At 42.9% G+C, this 21,861-nt stretch overlaps 1 protein-coding gene across 1 annotated transcript in view; it reads right to left on the bottom strand.

Moving 5' to 3' along the window:
* Positions 1–18,533, bottom strand: part of NPTXR (neuronal pentraxin receptor) — an 87,526-nt gene extending 68,993 nt beyond the window's left edge. Inside the window, exon 1 of the mRNA XM_073549445.1 lies at positions 17,775–18,533. Within this exon, the coding sequence (XP_073405546.1) occupies positions 17,775–18,335 (561 nt within the window). The 5' untranslated portion in view covers positions 18,336–18,533. The remainder of the gene's footprint in view (positions 1–17,774) is intronic.
* Positions 18,534–21,861: the final 3,328 nt, after the last annotated feature.

Below are 21,861 nucleotides of genomic sequence, written 5' to 3'. Positions count from 1 at the left end.
GGAGTGCCTCCTGACAGATGTTCCCAAGAACTCTACTTGTACGGCAGACAGCTGTAGCATGCTTCGGGAACTCCTTACTCCTGAGCCCCGGCTCACTATCCAAGTTGCTGTTGTGCCCCCAAGTCTTAGATGGGAGTGGTGCATTTACAGTCCACTACTCCACCGGTGTCTGCTGCACGACCATTAGCATCCATACAACCTCGGGGACCGGGCCCCGGCCTTGCGCTTAGAACTTCTAGGCAGGGTTCTCTCCTAACCCACGTCCTCTGTTCCCTTTTACTCCTTCGTTCCGTACTAATCTCTCCTTCTTTTGGAAGATCATGTTTCAGTTCAATGTCTTTCTCCTTCTTTCCTTTCCCGTGCCAGCAGACCCAGGTCACTGAGTTGTGCTGCAGCACCTCCTTCCTCCATTCCTCTCCCAGGGATCTTCTTCCCTCACTCCTCTCTGAGTGACTTCCTCTCCAGACTGACCTGTAATCCTAACCCTTCCCGCTCTCTTATGTATTCTAAACTCCACCCGCCTCCCAGCGCATTTTGTGTTCCAAGCAGGGAGCCACCAAAGGTGCTCTGCTACAATCCAAGCAGGGAGCCGCAATGTGGCTTTGCTGAACTACTGTGTTGTGTGGGATGCGAGTGTTGGAGCATGGTCAGGAGCCTCCAGCTTACCTGGATGGTGGAGCACCACACCTCAGGAGGAGGTGCAGTACCTCTGTGGTGATCGAGCCTCAGGGGCGCCACATTTCTCTCTTCTCTGATCCTCAGTCCTCTCATGGCAATCCTGCTCTTACGCTGTCCTGTCACCGACTGACTACTCTCTGCACCAAACTCTTTACCTCAGACTAGCTCCACCCACCAACTGTCAACTTTCTCTGATTGGATGCCCACAATCACTCCACTACCTAAGCTCCTCCCACTCTACCTACCTTCCACACTCCCCAACACCCTTTCCTAACCAGTAAGTGTTGAGTGCGAGTGTTAGGAGTCTTGGGTGGTGATCCCTCCTTATCTGAGGGTGGGATACCACACCTCTGGATGAGGTGCAGTACCTCTGTGGCGACTGGACCCTCAGGGGCGCCACATACCCCCCCTCATTAAACACAGCACATCCGCAGGCTGGAACAGAGCAAAAACAGATTTTATCAGAAACATACAAAATCTTTCTTGTAATGCATAACAATGGGTATAACAGTCAAACATGTAAACCAGTAGCTCTTCTTCCCTTTATGGGAGGCATCTCTCTTTAACGTTACAAATAATTACTATTTGATAAATATATACCTTTTAGACTTGAATTACTAAAATACCATCTCTTCAATAGAAATACTTGTATCAAGTGTCAAAAAATTCAACATTCAAATATGAACATTTATGTAACTCATTTGAATAAAACATTTTTCTTGCACAGTTCAGTCCATCCCTGACCGGGGTATTTTCCTTTGGTATGATGCGGGGGACCCGTCTTTAAACCCCCAGCGTAGGCCTTGGGCAGGCTACAAGGCATAGTTGATCTGTACTTTGTACATTTTCGGCCTCGCCAAACGGGTTTTTGTTCTGTGGCATTAAGGCACTTTCCAAAGGCCTGACGTAAAACCAAGCTGGAGCACCTTAAGAAGTGCTATGTGCAATTAAAAGTTCGGATCATTCATTGTACATGACCTCACAGTTCTTTTAAAAACAGTAAAACACACCTAACCAGGTAAACATTATTTCTTCAATAAACTATAACACAGTCCTAACCAGGTAAACTTTAAGCATTTATTTCACATTTTTACTCTGACTTCTTCTTCCAGGGTAGCCCCTGACATTCACTACTCCCTGGCTGAGACAGTTCTGTATGGAGAACTACACCAGTGATCACTAGCTGTTCCGGGTGTACCACCGAGGTTTGGGTAGCCCGATCACACACTATATTATAATGTGCCCACCCAGGTGTAGGGGCCGCGGGGACAGGAAGGGGGTCTATCAGGGTATCCTCAGACCCGATGACTTGGTCAACCGCAGCTGAGGTATTTGGTGGTTTGACCTGCTCTGACTCCCATCCTCCTACCATGGTCAGAGACAGATCCTGGAGCTGGCTACTCAGCTCATCTGCATAGATGGTTTTATTCTCTGCACTCAGGCAATTGCCTCCTTCTGTATACCTTGTTGCTGCCATATTTATTGTTCTGTCTCCTCTGTTCTTCCTGCTCGCCTCTGACATCTTCCGGGGGCTGGCTTTCCTCTGCTCTTTATGCCTATCAAAGTAATGCAGGAGGTGGGTCTTTCCTCCTGACAGACACCTTTGCATCACATAATGATGTTGGTGGTGGGCGGGCATCATCCTTGCACTCACTCTCTGGCCCCGCCCACCACAGCGCATTCCTCTCAGCGAGCTCCTGCTGGCCGTAATTTGACAAGCCCACACAACCTGTGATGCAGCTATTTAACCAGCACTCAGTAACAGTGACGCAGTAAACAATGGCACAGAGAGGCAATGATTTAACAGCCTTACAAATTCATTATTACTCAATACAGGTAATCCTTTTAGCAATACTACAAAATCTCTTTTACACAGTATTGTAAATTTCTGGCACACTATACATTTAGGCTTCTGGCACTCAGTATGTTACAGTCTCTGGCACACAATACCCAGCTTTGCTAGGCTCTAGGCACCCTGCTTTGCCGAGCTCCAAGTACCCAGCTTTGCTGAGCTCAATGATCCTGTTCGTCGTAACGCCAAAATGGAACGCCCCGCAGGGCCGAGGTTTACTCGGTACCGGGCCTTTCAGGCTCTTTTAAGGGGGAAATATGTCACGGTGGTGATGGTGACCCGGTCCGTGGCCCTGGGTGTCCAATAAAGAAGATGGAAGTTCAATGAGGGGGAAGATGGTGGGATAATTAATTGGGGAAAGGGGAATCGTGACGCCACCCGTGGTATTCGGCTAGGGTAGCCGATGCTGCTGTACAGATCCTCTGGAACCGTGGTGCGGCAGCAGCAGAGATGGTGTAGCTCTCCAGGGGCAGAGCTGTCTCCCAGGGCAGTTAAGATGGTGCTTGTGAGCCGGTGACGGTGATGGTGAAATGCGGTGTAAAGCAGGTGAGATGTTAAGGACACGAAGGACACAGATGGGTGCAGTTTCAGAATTTTTCTCACTGTTGTCTTTTGTGCACAGGTGCCCACTTGGTACCGTGTCCTCCAGGTGAGGGGTCCAGCCAACTCCCAGGTAGATCATGAACACCGTTTCAGGACTCCTCTTTATGGTCCTCTTTCTTGGCTGTCTCTCTCTCCCTCTACGCCCTCACCAGCAGTGGCCCTCATCCAGCAGCCTCGGACCTTGTCGAGCGACGTGGGTCAGGCCCCGGGGTCCTTTATCTCAACGGCTGCCTTCTGGAGGATTGCTAGTGGATTTGACTGTCGCACTACAGTCACTACAGCCTCCAACATATTAGTTGAGCCTTGTTTGGTATTTTCCGCTAGACTCAGGGGTTGGTTCCCTTACTGCGGCCTGGTCCTTCCTTTCCAGGATGCAGGCCCCACGGGTGACCAGTCGCACTACCCATGCCCCTAGGACCGCTTCTATTCTCCTGGGAGTGTCTTCTTATTAGCGATGTCTCTCTTTCTCTAACTTTCCTCACGTCAGTCCTGTTCTCTCGCTGGTCCTGTCACCGACTGACTACTCTCTGCACCAAACGCTTTACCTCAGACTAGCTCCACCCACCAACTGTCACCTTTCTCTCTCTGATTGGATGCCCACAATCACTGCACTACCTAAGCTCCTCCCAATCTACCTACCTTCCACACTCCCTTTCCAAACCAGTATGTGTTGAGTGTGAGTGTTAGGAGTCCTGGGTGGTGATCCCTCCTTATCTGAGGGTGGGATACCACACCTCTGGATGAGGTGCACTACCTCTGTGGCGACCGGACCATCAGGGGCGCCACATATCCTCCTGTGAATTTAACCCTTTGTTAACCCTTGGTCTGCCTCTTGTCCGTTGCTGCATCCCGCTACCTGCTCACATAACTACAACTGGATGGGAAAAAGGAGAGGAAGGCCCTAATGGTTGAGAGCAGGGGATGGGACACCTCCTGACTCCAACCTGTGCCTGTCCCAATAGAAGAAACGTCTGACCTCTGTAATTGAAAACAAAGGTTTCTGTACCAAATAGTAAGTTGAGTTCTGCTTTAGTATTGTATAAAACACTTATTGCATGCCATAAAATTCAAATTAATTATGTAAAAATCCTACAATGTGATTTTCTGGATTTTTTTTTTTTTTAAAGATTTTCACACTGGAAGTGTACCTACAGTAAAAATTACAGACCTTTCCATTCTTTGGATGTGGGAAAACTTGCAAAATCTGCAGTATATTAAATACTTATATACCCTACTGTATATACAGTTGTGCTCAAAAGTTTACATACCCCAGCAGCATTTTTGCTTTCTTGGCCTTTTTCCAGAGAATATAAATGATAATGTAGTGCCCACATCTCTGCTTGCAGTCCCTCTCTCCCTGACGAGATACCAGTGTACTCACCGCCGAGGCTCCTGTCCTGCTCCTTCTGGGTCTGCTGCTGCCCGGGGTGCACGCACTCCTAGCAAGTCTCCAGGCACTGTTCTTAGAGCATGCACGTGCACACTTCCTCTTTCTTAAAGGAGCCGCGCACATTCCTCTAAAGTGTCCCCAGCCAATAGCTGGATGTCTCTTACTATTTAAAGTGCCTCCTCCAACATGGAGGTGTCTGTGCAATGTTGTGAGTTTGTTCCTAAAATACTTGCCAGTTCTCAGTTCCCAGTACTAGTGTCTTGCCAGCTGCACCCGCCAGTGCTCACCTCAATGGCAACCGAGCCAGCTGCACCCGCCAGTGCTCACTTCAACGATAGCCGAGCCAGCTGCATCTGCCAGTGCTCATCTCTGTCAGACTGTCCTGTGTGTACTTGTGGCTCCTGTCATCCTCTCTGCCTGCCAGCATCTGTTAGAAAATTCCCCAGGCCATGCCAGCTACCCGTTCCTATGGGTCAGCTGCCATCTACCCAAGGTCAGTCCTGGAGTAGCACCTGGATCACCTCCTTTGTCTCTCCATGGGCCTCAGTGTTGTTAGCTGCTGCATGTCCATGTTCAGATTGGGTGAGGCTCCTAGTCATGCCCCTCCTGGTCTTCATTGGGCTTTGGCACAGTGGTTCCACATTCCAGCCCATTACAGATAACACCAAAACTTTAGCTTCACTCATGGCTAGTGGTTGGGTGAAGCAATTTATTGTCAAATTACTGTTTTTGTCTTTTTTTAAGTCATAATGACAACCCAAAACATCCAAATGACCCTGATCAAAAGTTCACAAACCCTGGTGATTTTGGCCTGATAACATGCACAGAAGTTGACACAAATGGGTTTGAATGGCTACTAAAGATAACATCCTCACCTGTGACCTTTTTGCTTGTAATTAGTGTGTGTGCATAAAAGTTGAGTGAGTTTCTGGGATCCAGACAGACTTTTGCATCTTTCATCCAGCCACTGGCATTTCTGGATTGTGAGTCATGGGGAAAGCAAAAGGAATGTTAACAGTTCTACGGGAAAGGGTAGTTGAACTGTATAAAATGTATAAAACAGGAAACGGATACAAAAAGATATCCAAGGAATTGATAATGCCAGTCAGCAGCATTCAAACTGTGATTAACAAATGGAAAATCAGGGGCTCTGTAAAAACAAAACCACGGTCAGGTAGACCAACAAAAATTTCATCACAATTACCAGGAAAATTGTTTGGTATACCAAGAAAAACCCACAAATAACATCAGCTGAAATACTGGACTCTCTGAATACTAGTAGAGGTGTGTCGCTGTTTCAAGATGCACAATAAGGAGGCACTTGAAGAAAAATGGGCTGCATGGTCGAGTCACTAGAAGAAAGCCATTACTGCGCAAATGCCACAAAGTATCTCACCTACAATATACAAAACAGCACAGAGACAAGCCTCAAAACTTGTGGAGCAAGGTGTTTTGGAGTGATGACACCAAAATTGAACTTTTTTGGCCACAACCATAATTATTACATTTGGAGAGAGATCAACAAGGCCTATGATGAAAGGAACACCATTTCTACTGTAAAGAAAGGAAGTGGATCGCTGATGTGTGAGCTACAAAGGCACAGGAAACTTGGTCAAAGTTGAAGGAAAGATGAATGCAGCACGTGATCAGCAAATTCTGGAGGCAAATTTGCAATCATCAGCCTAGAAGGTGCGCATGGGATGTACTTGGACGTTCTACCATGACAACGATCCAAAACACAAGGCCAAGTTGACCTGTCATTGGCTACAGCAGAACAAAGTGAAGGTTCTGGAGTGGCCACCTCAGTCTCCTGACCTTAAAATCATTGAGCCACTCTGGGGAGATCTCAAGCGCGCAGTTCATGCTAGACAGCCCAGGAATTTAAAAGAGCTGGAAGATTTTTGCCAAGAAGTGGGCAGCTTTACCATCTGAGAAAATAAAGAACTTCATCCACAACTGCCACAAAAGACTTCAAGCTGTCATTGATGTTATAGGGGGCAATACACGTTATTAAGAAATGGGGTATGTGAACTTTTGATCAGGGTCATTTGGATGTTTTGGGTTGTCATTATGATTTAAAAAGAGAAAACAGTAGTCTGACTATAAATGGTGTCACCCAACCACTAACCATGAGTGGAGAAAAAGTTTTGGTGTTATCATTCATATTCTCTAAAAAAAAAAAAAAGGCCAAGAAAGCAAAAATTCTGCCGGGAAATGTAAACTTTTGAGCACAACTTTAGATACACTGCTCAAAAAGTAAAAGGAACACTTAAACAACACAATGTAAATCCAAATGGAACAGACAATAGTTAGAAATGATAGAAAATTAGCAAGACAACTCCTATAAAAGAGTGGTTCTGCATGTGGTGACCACAAACCATTTCTCTGTTCTCATCCTTTTTGACTGTTATTTTGATCACCTTTGCATTTTGTCATTGCTCTCAGCCCTAGAGGTACAATAGCATGAGGTGGTGTCTACACTAGAAAATCAGAGAAGTTGCACAGGTAGTGCAGCTCATCCAGAATGGCACATCAACGCTAGCTGTGGCAAGAAGGATAGCTATGTCTGTCAGCACAGTTTCCAGAGTATGGAGCAGATACCAGTAGAGAGGCCAGTACATCAGGAGATATGGAGGGGGCTGTAGGAGGGCAACAACCCAACAGAAGGACTGCTACCTCCTCTTTTTTGCAAGGAGGAACAGGAGGAATAGTTCCAGAGCCCTGCAAAATGACCTCCAGCAGGCCACTAAGAGCCATGTGTCTGTTCAAGCTGTCAGAAACAGACTCTATGACGGTGGTATAAGGGTCGGATGTCCACAAGTGGGTTTTGTGATTACAGCCCAATACCGTGCGGAACGATTGGTACTTGCCAAAGTAAACCGAGATTGGCAGATTCAATATTGACGCCCTGTGCTCTTCACAGATGAGAGCAGGCTTATGTTCAGCACATGTGACAGATGTGGAGAGGCCATGTCTGGAGATGCCATGGAGAACATTCTGCTGTCTGCAACATCCTCCAGCATGATTGGTTTGGTAGTGGTTCTGTAATGGTGTGGGGAGGCATTTCTTTTGAGGGACGCACAACCCTCCATGTGCTAGCCAGAGGTACCCTGACTGCCAATAGGTACTGGGATAAAATCCTCAGACCCATTGTGAGACCATATGCAGGTGCAGTGGGCTCAGGGTTCCTTCTGATGTATGACAATGTTAGGCTTCATGTGGCTGAAGTGTGTCAGCAGTTCCTGCATGATGAAGGCATTGATGCTATGGATTTGCTTGTCCATTACCCAGACCTGAATCCAATAGAACACATCTGGGATATCATGTCTTGTTCCATCCACAAATGACATGTTGCACCACAGACTGTCCAGGAGTTCACTAATGCTTTAATCCCTCTAGAGAACATCCTCATCAGGACCATGCTCAGGCATTGTAGGGAGGTCATACAGGCATGTGTAGGCCACACACTACTGAGCATCATTTTCTTGTCTTGAGGCATTTCCACATAAGTTGGATCATCCTGTTATTTGATTTTCCACTTTGATTTTGAATGTCATTCCAATCCAGACCTCCATGGGATATTAATTTTGATTTACATTGATCATTTTTATGTTTTATTGCTCTCAATGCATTCCACTATATAATTAATGAAGATTTGTAACTGGAATATTTCATTCAATTCCTCACCCATCCCTTGTAGATTGTGAGCCCTAACGGGCAGGGTCCTCTCTCCTCCTGTACCAGTCGTGACTTGTGTCATTTACTTGTTTTTATTATGTATACCTCTCCTCACATTCCTCACATGTAAAGCAACATGGAATAAATAAAATAAATAAATTTATTATTAAATAATAATGATATCTAGTATGTGGTATTTTAGTGTTCCCTTTATTTTTTTGAGCAGTGTGTCTATCTATCTACAGTATATCTATCTATCTATCTATCTATCTATCTATCTATCTATCTATCTACTGTCATGATCCATGCTGGATCGGGACTGATAAAGAGCACAGGTAACCTTTTTTTTTCTTAAGCTGTGCTTAAGTTTGGTTTTTGCCCCCGGTGGCCATTGGGATTATTGCACTGTGGTGTCTTTTGTTCTGGGTTTGCCCCCGGTGGTGCTGAGCGTCATTGCACTCTTGTTTCTTTAGTTGAGTGCACATGATTATGATGCAGGTGTGATTGCTGGCTCTTACCTATAAAAGAGTCACAGGTGTTGCAATCAGTGTTGGTGATGGTGTTCATTTCAACCATCCTTGGTGGAGGAAGGAGCTGGAGAGCGTTCCTTGCAGCACTGTCTTAGCCCTGGTGTGGAAGGAGTCATGGGGGATTTCCTTGTAGCTCTGACAGAGCTTGGTGGCAATTATTCAGGAGGACAGCTGCATTCTGGTGGTGGACTCTGTTGCCAGGAGCAAGAGCAACAGAGTAAAGCTAAGTGGTGTTTCCCTGTTTGTGTTTTTCCTTGTGTGTATTAGTGCAGCAGTGGGGCCGGTGCCTGCGCCACCCAGCTCCCTAGCAAGGGATAGGTGTAGGGTTTGCTAGGGCGACAGGTTCCTGATCGGCGCCTGGTGCGGAACCGGCATAGGGAACGTTGGGAGCGTTGGGGACGCTGACTCAGGGGAGTGCAGGAGGTTTCCACATCCCCTTCCCCTATCGCAGGGCCCACTGTTGTAACTGTTTCCCCTTTCCCCGTGTCTTGTTGTTTTAGTTACTGGCCTGCGGGTCGCGTCACACAGGACGGGTCATCGTGACATCTATCTATCATATCTATCGTATCTATCTACAGTATCTATCTATCTATCTATCTAGGTTTGTGTGTGCTCCTTCTCTAATTTTTCATTCAAACTCTGTTTTTGCATGGTTTGCATAAATCATTTTAGATAACACTATTAGTGATCTGCCTGTATTATATTCTGAATTTATATACTGCAGATCTGTAATATTCATTAGGGGTTCTGATTTGCCTTTCTCCTGCTATCAAAAAATACATAATTTACCATCACTGGCATGTGGGAAAAGTATTACATTGCATACTAACAATGATCATGCTCCAGCTTGAGGCACCACAATAGGGAATGCAAGTCCAGCATTCCTATCTGAGCCCTCGTGTCATAGATGGCACAAAAGCCTTACTGCCACTACTATCATACATGGCACTCAGGGCTGCCAAATTGAGTTTTTGTTTTTTTTCTGGACAGTTTATCAAAAAATCATAGACAGACAATATTTTTTATGGACACATTGGAAAACCATCATAAATCATTATGATAAGTGATCCAGGTCTACAGCCCATAATCCTGATATGAAACATCAGCTGCATTCACTGTAAACTGTAAAATGATGATTACAGTCAATGTTATCTGTAGAAGTTTTTTCAGCCTCAACAAAATCACAGACACCTCAATTCTGTTTTTTTTACAGACTGGGAAATATGTGTTCTATTTTTAAAGACTGTCCATAAATTTCAGGATGTTTGGTATCCCTGAAGGCACTTCCCGGTCACAGATTTGTCATAGTGGTCCGAGAATGTCAAGGAAACCTTTTCTTTGTGCAAAAAACATTAGATTGATTTGTATCTAAGAATTATGTTTTGAAATGCAGCACATTGGGCTTAAACTAGTATTACACTTGACTTCATTCAATAAGCTGAAAATATATATTTTAACTTTCAAACTCATCTTAATTCTAAGTAAAAAACAAATTATACTACATATACTGTATTTTGGACTATATGAAGCATCTTACTGTAAGATGTTTCCAAACTTCAGACAGCCGAAAATAGGAAAAGTATATTTTCTACAAATTAAAATCTCTCTTGCAGTATGAAGAAATAGAGGGATAAAAATTAGAGATGAGCAAATTTGTTCAAATTTTGTCCCCCAAATCTGATTTTGACATATTCGTGACATATTCGGGACGATTATATGTCTTATGGTCGGTTCCAAACATATTCGGTAATTTCTACTCCCATCGATTCTAAGGGTATGTGCACACGTTGCGGGTTCGCCTGCGGATCTGCAGCAGTTTTCCATGGGATGTACAGTACCTTGTTATTCTATGGAAAACAAAAAACGCTGTGCACACGCTGCGGAAAAATCCATATGGAAATGCAGCGGTTTATTTTCCGCAGCATGTCAATTCTTTGTGAGGATTCCGCAGCATTTTTACACTTATTCCATTATAGGAATCCGCAGGTGTAAAAATGCAGGCCAAATCCACACAAAATCCTCTAGAAATCTGCAGGAAATCCACAGTTAAAATGCAGGTATTTTGTCCTGCGGCTTCTGCAGATTCCACGCGGAAAAATCTGCACACGAATCTGCAACGTGTGCACATACACTTAAGACGTTTGGCTGTCTTCGACAGATATTGCAAAAGCAAAATTAGGTTCCGATCGTATTTGGAACCGAATCCAAACAAATTCGCTCATTTCTAGTTAATATCACTAATTTTAATGCAATAGGGCAGAATAGTGAGGTAATAAATCTATAGTGTTTCCCAGCAGAATGTGAGTTATACACACATAATTTTACAGTATGCACAATATGTACACTCTCTGTAGTGCACACCTACACAACACTGCTGCCTGCACAACACAAGAAGACTCAGTTTTGCTGTATATACACACAGCTCTGCTACATACATCTTTGGTACATGTGCACACAAAGCTCTGCTATACACACACAGGTTTACACACACACACCTATACTACATCGATGCACACGGCTCTGCTACATCAATTTACACAGTTGTGCTACATCAACGCACACATTTCTGCTCAATCAATAAACACATCTCTGCTATATAAACACATTTCTCTCCTGCACACTGCATTACATTTCCATTTTTTGAAGTCCCTTACATGCATATGGCTTTCAGCTAGTCTGGACTAGCACCATGTGTGCAGCATTAGTGATGTGCAGGTCCTGGTAGCTTCCTCTGCTGCTCTTCACCGATCAGTATGATCAGTATGGGGCAGGAGGTGAGAGAGATGTGCCAAGGCAGGCCTTCTCTCGGTGATCAGCGAGGGTGCTGTGTCAAAGGATCAAAAGAAGTTGGCAAGTGCGGACACTGGTCCTCAACGCTGTACTAATAAACACCAGGGAAAATAACAGACAGGGAAAAATCAATAAACTTAGCTTGCTCTGCAGTCATGCACAGGACCGCAGGGAAAGGCACCCGAAGACAGCTTCCAGCAGGAAAACCACTTCTCCAGATAAGCTGCAAACACCACTGCTCAAGGTAGCTTCTCTCCTCTGAACGGTTGGCTTCGAAATGACCAGTATTACCAACAAGGAGCTAAGCACCTGACGACCTTTTATAGGAAGGAGAGGGTTGGTCTCCACCTGCTGGCTAATTAAATAGGTAGTAACACTAGCGGCCACTGGGGGGAAAACCAGCAGCAAAGCAACTATAGTTGTAGTAACACCAGCGGCCACCGGGTCAAAAGGAAAAAAGGTTTCTATAAGAATCCTGACTCTGCCACGGATCCAAAAATAGATCGTGACAGATATATTACAAAGTTGCTTATTTTCATGTGTACTATTGACTTATGAAATAAAATTTAAAACTACGGTTACACTTCAATACAGTCTTTGTGTGAGCATTGAATATCATTTTTCTGAGCTGCACCCGTCCTGTTACACAGGAAGATATGATACTGGATATGATTATTTTAAGCTTAAAAAACATCTCACTTGATGAACAAACGTTTTGCTCATTCGTTGGGTGATTGTCAGGCTATTTAGATGATTATTCGAAAACATTCAGTCCCGATGATTGGTCAGGGGAAATATATACCCTAAATATAAGTGTTTAGTACTGGAATTGATTTCTGGCTTCTCTCAAAAAACTGCATTAAAACTGTACCAGTATGCCATCTTTGCTAAATAAAATCTCCCCTTATTGGTGGAAGGTATAGCTTTATTACTCTAATCTGTGGCTGTGGGGTCCTAAGAAGCTTTTGGGTATTGGGAACCCCATACTCCTTACGTGCACCCCTGCTTTCCTTCATATGATATATGATTGTATAATCAGCAGTTCACTTACATACTGTTATTGATGGAATGACTCCTGCCGGCGTGAGAAGCAATAAAAATCAGTAGGGAATCCATGAAACTCATTACCAACCGATACATCACAGCTTTTTGCAGTCTGCAATGTAGGCTATACAGTGTGGTAAGTAATCTATACATTACTAATGCACTGCTATAGAAATGGCTTCTCTAGAGGCGCTTGCAGTATATTACCAACACTTTACTAAGCTCTGAATGCACTGCAATATAACCAATAGATTACATGTATAGTAGGGAAAAACATATCATCCCATTCTCCTGCATATTAGTAAAATCCAGAGGAAGTCATGTGTAAAGATATAGAGAATAGCGGACGTTCGATATATTGCCTCATTGAACAGAGGACGTTTGATATATTCCTCCATTGAAGGGAGTGTGTTCAATATGTTCCTCCGTTGAACATAGGATGCTTGATAAGTTCCTCCATTGAACAGAGGGTATTCAGTATATTCCTCCTTTGAACAGAGGAAGTTCGATATATTCCTGTATTGAACAGTGGACGTTCGATGTAATCCTCCATTGAATAGAGGGTGTTCTATATATTCCTCCATTGAGCAGAAGATATTCGATATATTCCTCCATCGAACAGAGAACGTTCAATATATTCCTCAATTAAGCACAGAACTTTGATATATTCCTCCATTGAACAGGGGACTTTGATATACAGTATCTCTCCATTGATTCCATTGATCAGAGGACTTCGATATATTCCTCCATTGAACAGGGAATGTTCAATATATTCCTCCATTGCACATCGGGTGTTCGCTATATTCTTTCATTGAACAGAGGGTCTTTGATATGTTCCTTCATTGTGTATCCAATCAACTAGAATCTCAGAGTTAAGTTTCAGTGTATGATGGAAAATACATTGCCACAGTGACAATCTCAGCCATTACTTCTATAGAATTTAGAAAGGATTGATAATACTTTTGCATGTGGTAATAATTCTGCCACCTAAAATTTCTATATTTGGAAACATACAATACTTCAGGGTTTCTTTCATTCATTAGATCATTGGAAATGGTGTAATACAATATCTTGTGTTTGTGTAATGTCATTTTGAGTAACTGAAGCTGTTTTCTGATGTGATTCCCATAAAATATACCAATCTGGTGGCCATGGTTGATAAATATTATGTCAGCACCATTAGATCACCATAATACATGTGGCGGAGTTTTCATCACTGTATATAAGATGACCTTGTTGAATGGAAGAACACCTTAATATTATCAACTATATTAGATATTCTTAACAATGGACTTACACCAGACTGCTGAGCAATGTGCATTCTCCACAGTATGTTGAGAAATGGGAACCACCTGTGTAAATTCCCTGCATATATCACAATCTGCTTTTCTTTCTGAATAGGTTATACAGTCTCTTCTTCATTTTTCATAGATACAAGTAACTGCATATTGGAAAGATGCTGGTCAGCGTCATTTCACTCCATTGATTCTCGAGGTTGTAATGAGTAGACTATTGGTTTCCTATGACAAAGGAAGTCTTCTCGGTAGGAAAATCAAAATTGAGGAGAGGTGCTAATGAGACGACACACAGAGTGTGCTGGAGGGTGGCCGGAAAAGGATGTGGAATTAATTATATCGATTCAAGCATAATGCACAGAGGTCCAACAGATAATGCTGGCTAGGAATTGTTAGATGGAAACCCAGCAGATACCAATACAATTGTACACTCTTAAGTATAAGGAAATGATACATTAGGTAAATAAGAGAAGCATCCAGTGACTATTAGATGGATAGTAGGAGAGCGACAGCCTCATTTCTCCCTTTAAATTTATCACATTATAATGTTTCATACAACGTCTGTAATACATCATTTCTGCAATGTCGTCTGATCAGGTCATGCGTGATTGAGTCAGTCTGTCCATTTAATAAAAGGAATAGAAGACGGCTCCCCAAAAAGTCCAAATTATTGTAGATTGCTTTATGCATTCTTGCAACGTTTCAACTCTGTCTAGACGTATCTACCTATCTACCTAAAGAAAAAAAAAATAGGCAGCACTCAAATTAAATGTGAAAACAGTGGATACTTTACTGATCCTCAGGAGCCACCTGAGGATCAGTAAAGTATCCACTGTTTTCACATTCAATTTGAGTGCTGCCTATTTTTTTTCCTTTTGTTAATTTGGCTGTTTGGACACTGCTGAATAGGTTTTGCACCTACTATATTATTTTGGTAGTGCTGCCCTTTTTTCTTTATCTATCTATCTATCCATCTCTACAGATTATCTATCTATCTTTCTACAGTATCTATCTCTCTATTTATATACAGTATCAATCCATCTATTTACAGTATCTATCTACAGTGGGGCAAAAAAGTATTTAGTCAGTCAGCAATAGTGCAAGTTCCACCACTTAAAAAGATGATAGGCGTCTGTAATTTACATCATAGGTAGACCTCAACTATGGGAGACAAACTGAGAAAAAAAAATCCAGAAAATCACATTGTCTGTTTTTTTTTCATTTTATTTGCATATTATGGTGGAAAATAAGTATTTGGTCAGAAACAAAATTTCATCTCAATACTTTGTGATATATCCTTTGTTGGCAATGACAGAGGTCAAACGTTTTCTTTAAGTCTTTACAAGGTTGCCACACACTGTTGTTGGTATGTTGGCCCATTCCTCCATGCAGATCTCCTCTAGAGCAGTGATGTTTTTGGCTTTTCGCTTGGCAACACGGACTTTCAACTCCCTCCAAAGGTTTTCTATAGGGTTGAGATCTGGAGACTGGCTAGGCCACTCCAGGACCTTGAAATGCTTCTTACGAAGCCACTCCTTCGTTGCCCTGGCGGTGTGCTTTGGATCATTGTCATGTTGAAAGACCCAGCCACGTTTCATATTCAATGCCCTTGCTGATGGAAGGAGGTTTGCACTCAAAATCTCACGATACATGGCCCCATTCATTCTTTCATGTACCCGGATCAGTCGTCCTGGCCCCTTTGCAGAGAAACAGCCCCAAAGCATGATGTTTCCACCACCATGCTTTACAGTAGGTATGGTGTTTGATGGATGCAACTCAGTATTCTTTTTCCTCCAAACACAACAAGTTGTGTTTCTACCAAACAGTTCCAGTTTGGTTTCATCAGACCATAGGACATTCTCCCAAAACTCCTCTGGATCATCCAAATGCTCTCTAGACGGGCCCGGACATGTACAGGCTTAAGCAGTGGGACACGTCTGGCACTGCAGGATCTGAGTCCATGGTGACGTATTGTGTTACTTATGGTAGGCCTTGTTACATTGGTCCCAGCTCTCTGCAGTTCATTCACTAGGTCCCTCCGCGTGGTTCTGGGATTTTTGCTCACCGTTCTTGTGATCATTCTGACCCCACGGGGTGGGATTTTGCGTGGAGCACCAGATCGAGGGAGATTATCAGTGGTCTTGTATGTCTTCCATTTTCTAATTATTGCTCCCACAGTTGATTTCTTCACTCCAAGCTGGTTGGCTATTGCAGATTCAGTCTTCCCAGCCTGGTGCAGGGCTACAATTTTGTTTCTGGTGTCCTTTGACAGCTCTTTGGTCTTCACCATAGTGGAGTTTGGAGTCAGACTGATTGAGGGTGTGCACAGGTGTCTTTTTATACTGATAACAAGTTTAAACAGGTGCCATTACTACAGGTAATGAGTGGAGGAAAGAGGAGACTCTTAAAGAAGAAGTTACAGGTCTGTGAGAGCCAGAAATCTTGATAGCTTGTTTCTGACCAAATACTTATTTTCCACCATAATATGCAAATAAAATGAAAAAAAAACAGACAATGTGATTTTCTGGATTTTTTTTTCTCAGTTTGTCTCCCATAGTTGAGGTCTACCTATGATGTAAATTACAGACGTCTCTCATCTTTTTAAGTGGTGGAACTTGCACTATTGCTGACTGACTAAATACTTTTTTGCCCCACTGTATCTATCTATCTATCTATCTATCCGTTAATATCTATCGATCGATCGATCTATCTATCTCTACTATCCATGTGCATATTATTTTCATACTGTTACTTTTCATATCTGTAGCATCTCCTTACACTGGTGTAGTTATTACACGCACTTCTCTCTGCCTTCTGAGTTTTTTTTTTTCCCTATCAGATTGAGATCCCTTATTGTGTTTCATAAATTATCAGTGGATGGGTTGAATTAATTATCTTCTGACATACATTTCTAGTAACAGATGATAAATAACCATATTTTAACATAATCATAATATATTTTTACACAACTGTTACCACTCGAAAAGGAATACTAAATTAAACGAACATATCTATTGTTGAAAGTTCAAAAAAACTAAAAAGGTGATGGATAAGCGTTCACAGATGTCATCATTGTGTCATCTATCTATCTATCTATCTATCTATATGATATTTATCTCTCTAGATATATAATGACAAACTCAGACACCAAATTATCCCATGCATAAATAAAAGGCATGGTTAAATGAAAAGTCATCCATGCTACATCAGTATCATTATGAGATGATACTACAACACAACTTAGTGATTACAGATGACAACCATTGCAAATAACACAACGTTACACATATTTTACAAACACAAACACATATTCCCCCCTATAGCAAATGGCTTCATTGATAACATCAGTTTAAACAAGTTTCCGCCCAAGTCAGGCTAATCACACCGTCATTGAGGATTTTTTGCAGTAGTGTTTCTCCAGCAGCTTTCCTGCCTTCCTGAGCAATGTGGAGGTGTAATTAAGCAGGACTATGGAATCTGTATAAAATATACATAAGGCCTAACAAAACAAGTGAGACGCTAGAATGGTCATATATAATATGCAAAATGGCAAAGTGAGCCACACATTAGAAATGTCAATATTTAATGTATTATGTCAATTCAGTATTGTCAGTATTGACTTATCTCTGCATGATATGAATGGTTTATTATTAAACACCTTATTATAGTTAGGACAGAAGCAGCTATAAGATGTAGGCATTGTCCACAAATCAATAGATCTGTCTACATGGCCTTTGTGTCTTCCTGCCTAGTAGAATACTGAACATTTGTTATTCTATCAAGGACATTAGTCATGAAACCAACATATTGCCATTTAGGAATAAAATGTCTCCTCCTTTCAGGACTGTCTTGATACATTATATTTCCATCTCATCCCTGTACCTGTAGATGAATATACATTTATTCCTTCTTACCTCTATCTTTTCTATTCGATCCTTCAGTGTCCTGACTGCCTCCTCCAGTTCCTGTACTGCTTGGGGGGAATCAAGAGGCAGGTCTCCCATGGCTCCTTCCTTGGCCCCCCATCCATCTGCTCCTTCCTGGTAGCCCTTCTCCAGCCCATTCTCACAACGATTCAGCTTCCCAGTGAGCTCTCTGATGGCTTCTTGATCAGTGAGGATCTGCTTTTTCTGCTGCAGCACTGTCTGCCTCAGCTGTTCTGCTGTGTTCTGCAAGGAAAGCACCTCTTCCCCTGCAGGTTTAGGGGAATCTCTCTGCACATCAGAGGGGCACTCCATGGCCAGAGGGGTACAAAGGAGCCTGCTGAAGCTTGGGCCACCCTGGGACTTGGATCCGGAGAGCTCAAGGAAGGCATCCTTTGATCCATACAGGGTCTTAACACCATGGAGAGCTCCTAGGCTCTTCTCCATTGGAGCAGCTGGAGCTGAATCATTTTCAGCACCAAGAACAGGTCCCTTGGCTGCTGGATGGACACTGGCAATAATGCATATGATGGCACCAAGGAATGCAAGCATTCCTGCCACCAGTAATACAGCTAGAAACTTCAGGGTGACAGCTAAAGTGGGACCCCTGTGCAGAGAAAAGAGACCAACACCTCTTGAGTTAATAGAGCTGTTTGTGTAAAAAAGGAGCCCTTAATATCTGTCTAAGCAGATGGATGAGGAGCAAGCTCTACTCTCTCTGGTGCACAGTCGTTGCTTGGTCTCTGACTTGGGAAGGGAGGAGAAGCTTGCACGTCATTGCTCCCTCCTCCTCCTCTTCTTCATTTTTTATTCCCCCTGTGAGTTAGCACAGCTCCGTTTAACTCTTTGCTGTTCAGTATCCTATCATTTGGACAAATTAATACGTAGCCTGACAGATCCTTGTTGGTCAGAAAAAAATCAATTTTATATTTATTTTCAAAAATAAGATGATACAATTGTGTACAATATATGTAGCTGAGTGTATAAAGCATTTCCTAATAGTAGTAGTAGTGTAACCACCCGGCATGTGAATATATGCACATTCATTAAAAAAAATGCACCATATTGAAAATATATACCCATTATATCAGATGCATCAACACTGTACTGTATAGCAGTACATTGTGATCCGCCCTTAATGACATTTTTATGCCCAGTAGCAAAGCTAATATACTGTAAACGGGTGTTTTTCAGTTTGGGTAAAGTATTTGCTTTAAATAAAGTAAATTACTAACATTTTCTGATTCATTTAGCCAATGAAAATATTTTTATTTGTATCCAGTGACTACCCCCCCCATCTATGCCAATCATAGAAAAGTCATATCAGTCTTACAATTTTGTCGGGGCAACGTCAGCGCTTACTCCACTCTTCTCCTTTGGAAACAAATGCACACTCTTTCAATTTGCAGGATAGGAAAAAAGTGGTCAGACAATCCGCGCTGCGAATCACTATGAACAATTATTATTACAGTGGTCTTTATTCGACGCGTTTCGAAGATTCACAGAACTCCTTCCTCAGGAAAAAATCACCTGGTTGTTTTTTCCTGAGGAAGGAGTACTGTGAAACTTCGAAACACGTCGAATAAAGACCACTGTAATAATAATTGTCCATAGGGATTCGCAGCGCGGATTGTCTGACCACTTTTTTCCTATACTGCATCTTCTATGTCGGTCCCTCGTGGATCTGTGGTTTCTGCAGCAGCGAATCCTCCATGCTTATTACAAGCTCCATCTGGTGAGTGTATTATTTTTAAATTGATATACCTACACTGGATAATGCACTATTGTGCTATTTCTCTTCAATAGTATCCCCACTCTTCCAATTTGAGAGTACATATGTAAGGTGGGTTGGGGGATGATAGCTGACACCCAAATGAATGTTTAGGCCAACAGCTATCTAAGGCGTAATGGAACCTTTAGATTCCAGGCTGATAAATGTTATCACTGCCGGTTCATGGTGCAAACCGATTAGGATAAGCAAAAAATGTTTGTTTTAGCCAATATAATTATTACACAGTGGATAGCCTACAGGTTGTGCCATTCACGACCCACATCCCCTTGTTAGTTTTTAAATGTAATCAATTTTATTTGTCAAAAGTCTGGATTTACTCTATGAGACTGCAGACTTGTGAATTCTCACAACACACACAAATATGTGATATGCATTCTCCCGCCCACAATCCAAATAGACATGTGTGACCTCATTCAATAAAAGTGAATTGATTGAGGCGCCGGAAGAATGCATATTGCTTTCTTGCAGTCACATGCCAGCAATGGAGAATCGTGACAGTGCACGCGATGTGAGGATTTTCAAGTCTAGAGTCACAGAGAAAACCTGGACAACCCCTTTTAAGCTGTTTAATGCAAAGACAACCATAAAAATGTCAAGTGATATCAGCATATATGGTTATGGTTAAACGAATGGTAACCAGTGGTAAGAAACAGCCTATTTAATAACACACTCCACAGTTGGAATTTTTAAGCTTTTGAAAATTAAAAAAGGTCCCAAAATTATTCCTTTTTAGGGAAGAAGCCAGTCAGTGTTCATACACATATGGTGATATTAGAAGAAACAATGGCTTTTTAAAAAGCGGTCCCAAAATTATCCCTTTTTGGGGTGTAGCAACTTTAACGCCTGGAGGGGCATGACTAGACAAACACTTGACTCTCTCTTGAGCCCCTGAAGATGTTGTTAGACTTGGCTCCAGATGGACACCAGGTGCTACTCCAGGTCGGACCTTGTACACCTGGCAGATGACCCCAATAGGGGCAGGAAGCTGGAATGGCCAAGAGTGGAAAGGCTTGGCTAGTACAGGCAGGCTTGGCAGGTATACTGGAAAACAAGACAGGTGCTGGCAGGTAACACTGATATACAGCTATGCACAGCAGATGCAGTCAGGTTTAGCTGGTATGCAGACAGACACAAGAGATGCAGGCTGGTATATAGGCAGGCACGGCAGGTGCTGGCAGGTACGGCTGGTATACAGAGAGTCACAGCAGGTACTGACAGGTACAACTAGTAAATAGAACAGAGGATCTGAGAACTAGCAAGCATGCAAACAAACAGAGTAAACACATTGCTCAGGCACCTAATAACAGGTGAAAGTGCCTTAAATAATAAGTGTCTCCCAGCCATTGGCTGGGGACACGTTAGGATGTCATGCTCTGTCTCTTTAAGAGACCGGGAGTGTTCACGCACCCTAAGAGCAGTGCCCGGTGTTTAGACAGGCGTGAGGTAGCAATAGGAGGAGTAGCTACAGGGAATGGAATATTGGGATGTTGACCATGCTCAATAGAAAACGGAGGACTCACTCACATGGTTATTGTAGGAGAATTTGGCCCAAGTCTGAAGTTCATCCTGATCACTGTGATGAGCATTGACGAAATGCTGCAGGAAGTTGGTTAGCAGCTGGTTGACCCCCTCTACCTGCCCATTGAATTTGGGATGGTAGGCTGAAGAGAAATCCAGGGTTCCATTTCGTAGCTTCACAGGTAGCTCTCCAGATGTAAACTGGACACCTGTATCAGAAACTATATGAAGAGGTAACCCGAGAAGATGGAAAATATGCTGGAGTTGGCCATCTCTGAGAAGTGATCCACAACTACCCAAATGACGGTACTTCCGGCTGAGACAGGAAGATCGGTGATGAAGTCCATTGCGATGTACTTCCAGGGAGTTGACGGTATGGGCAGAGGAAGAAACCGACCGGACGGAAGCTGTTTCAGAGTCTTATTCTGAGGACAGGCCAGACAGGCCGAGAAGAAATCTGCAATATTTTTTCACAGGGATGACCACCAATAATGCAGAGAAATGAGAAGAGTTGTCTTCTACTGTCCTGCATGGCTGGTCAATTTAGATGAGTGATCCCACTGAAGAACCCGCTTCATGTCTGGTCCAGTGACAAAGGTCTTTCCAGATGGGACCCAAGACAAGTCCAATGGAGCCACGGTAAGCATCTTAGAAGACTTAATGATTCGCATAGGCTCCTCCTTCTGGTCAGAAGATAGAAAGGACCTAGAATGCGCATCTGCCTTGATTTTCTTGTTCGCCGGCTGGAAATGGAGAACAAAATCAAAG

This window comes from Dendrobates tinctorius, unplaced genomic scaffold, assembly GCF_039654945.1.
Source record: "Dendrobates tinctorius isolate UK_male_01 unplaced genomic scaffold, ASM3965494v1 ptg000159l, whole genome shotgun sequence".
NCBI classification, from domain to species: domain Eukaryota; kingdom Metazoa; phylum Chordata; class Amphibia; order Anura; family Dendrobatidae; genus Dendrobates; species Dendrobates tinctorius.
This window is presented reverse-complemented; position numbering and strand designations above follow the sequence as displayed.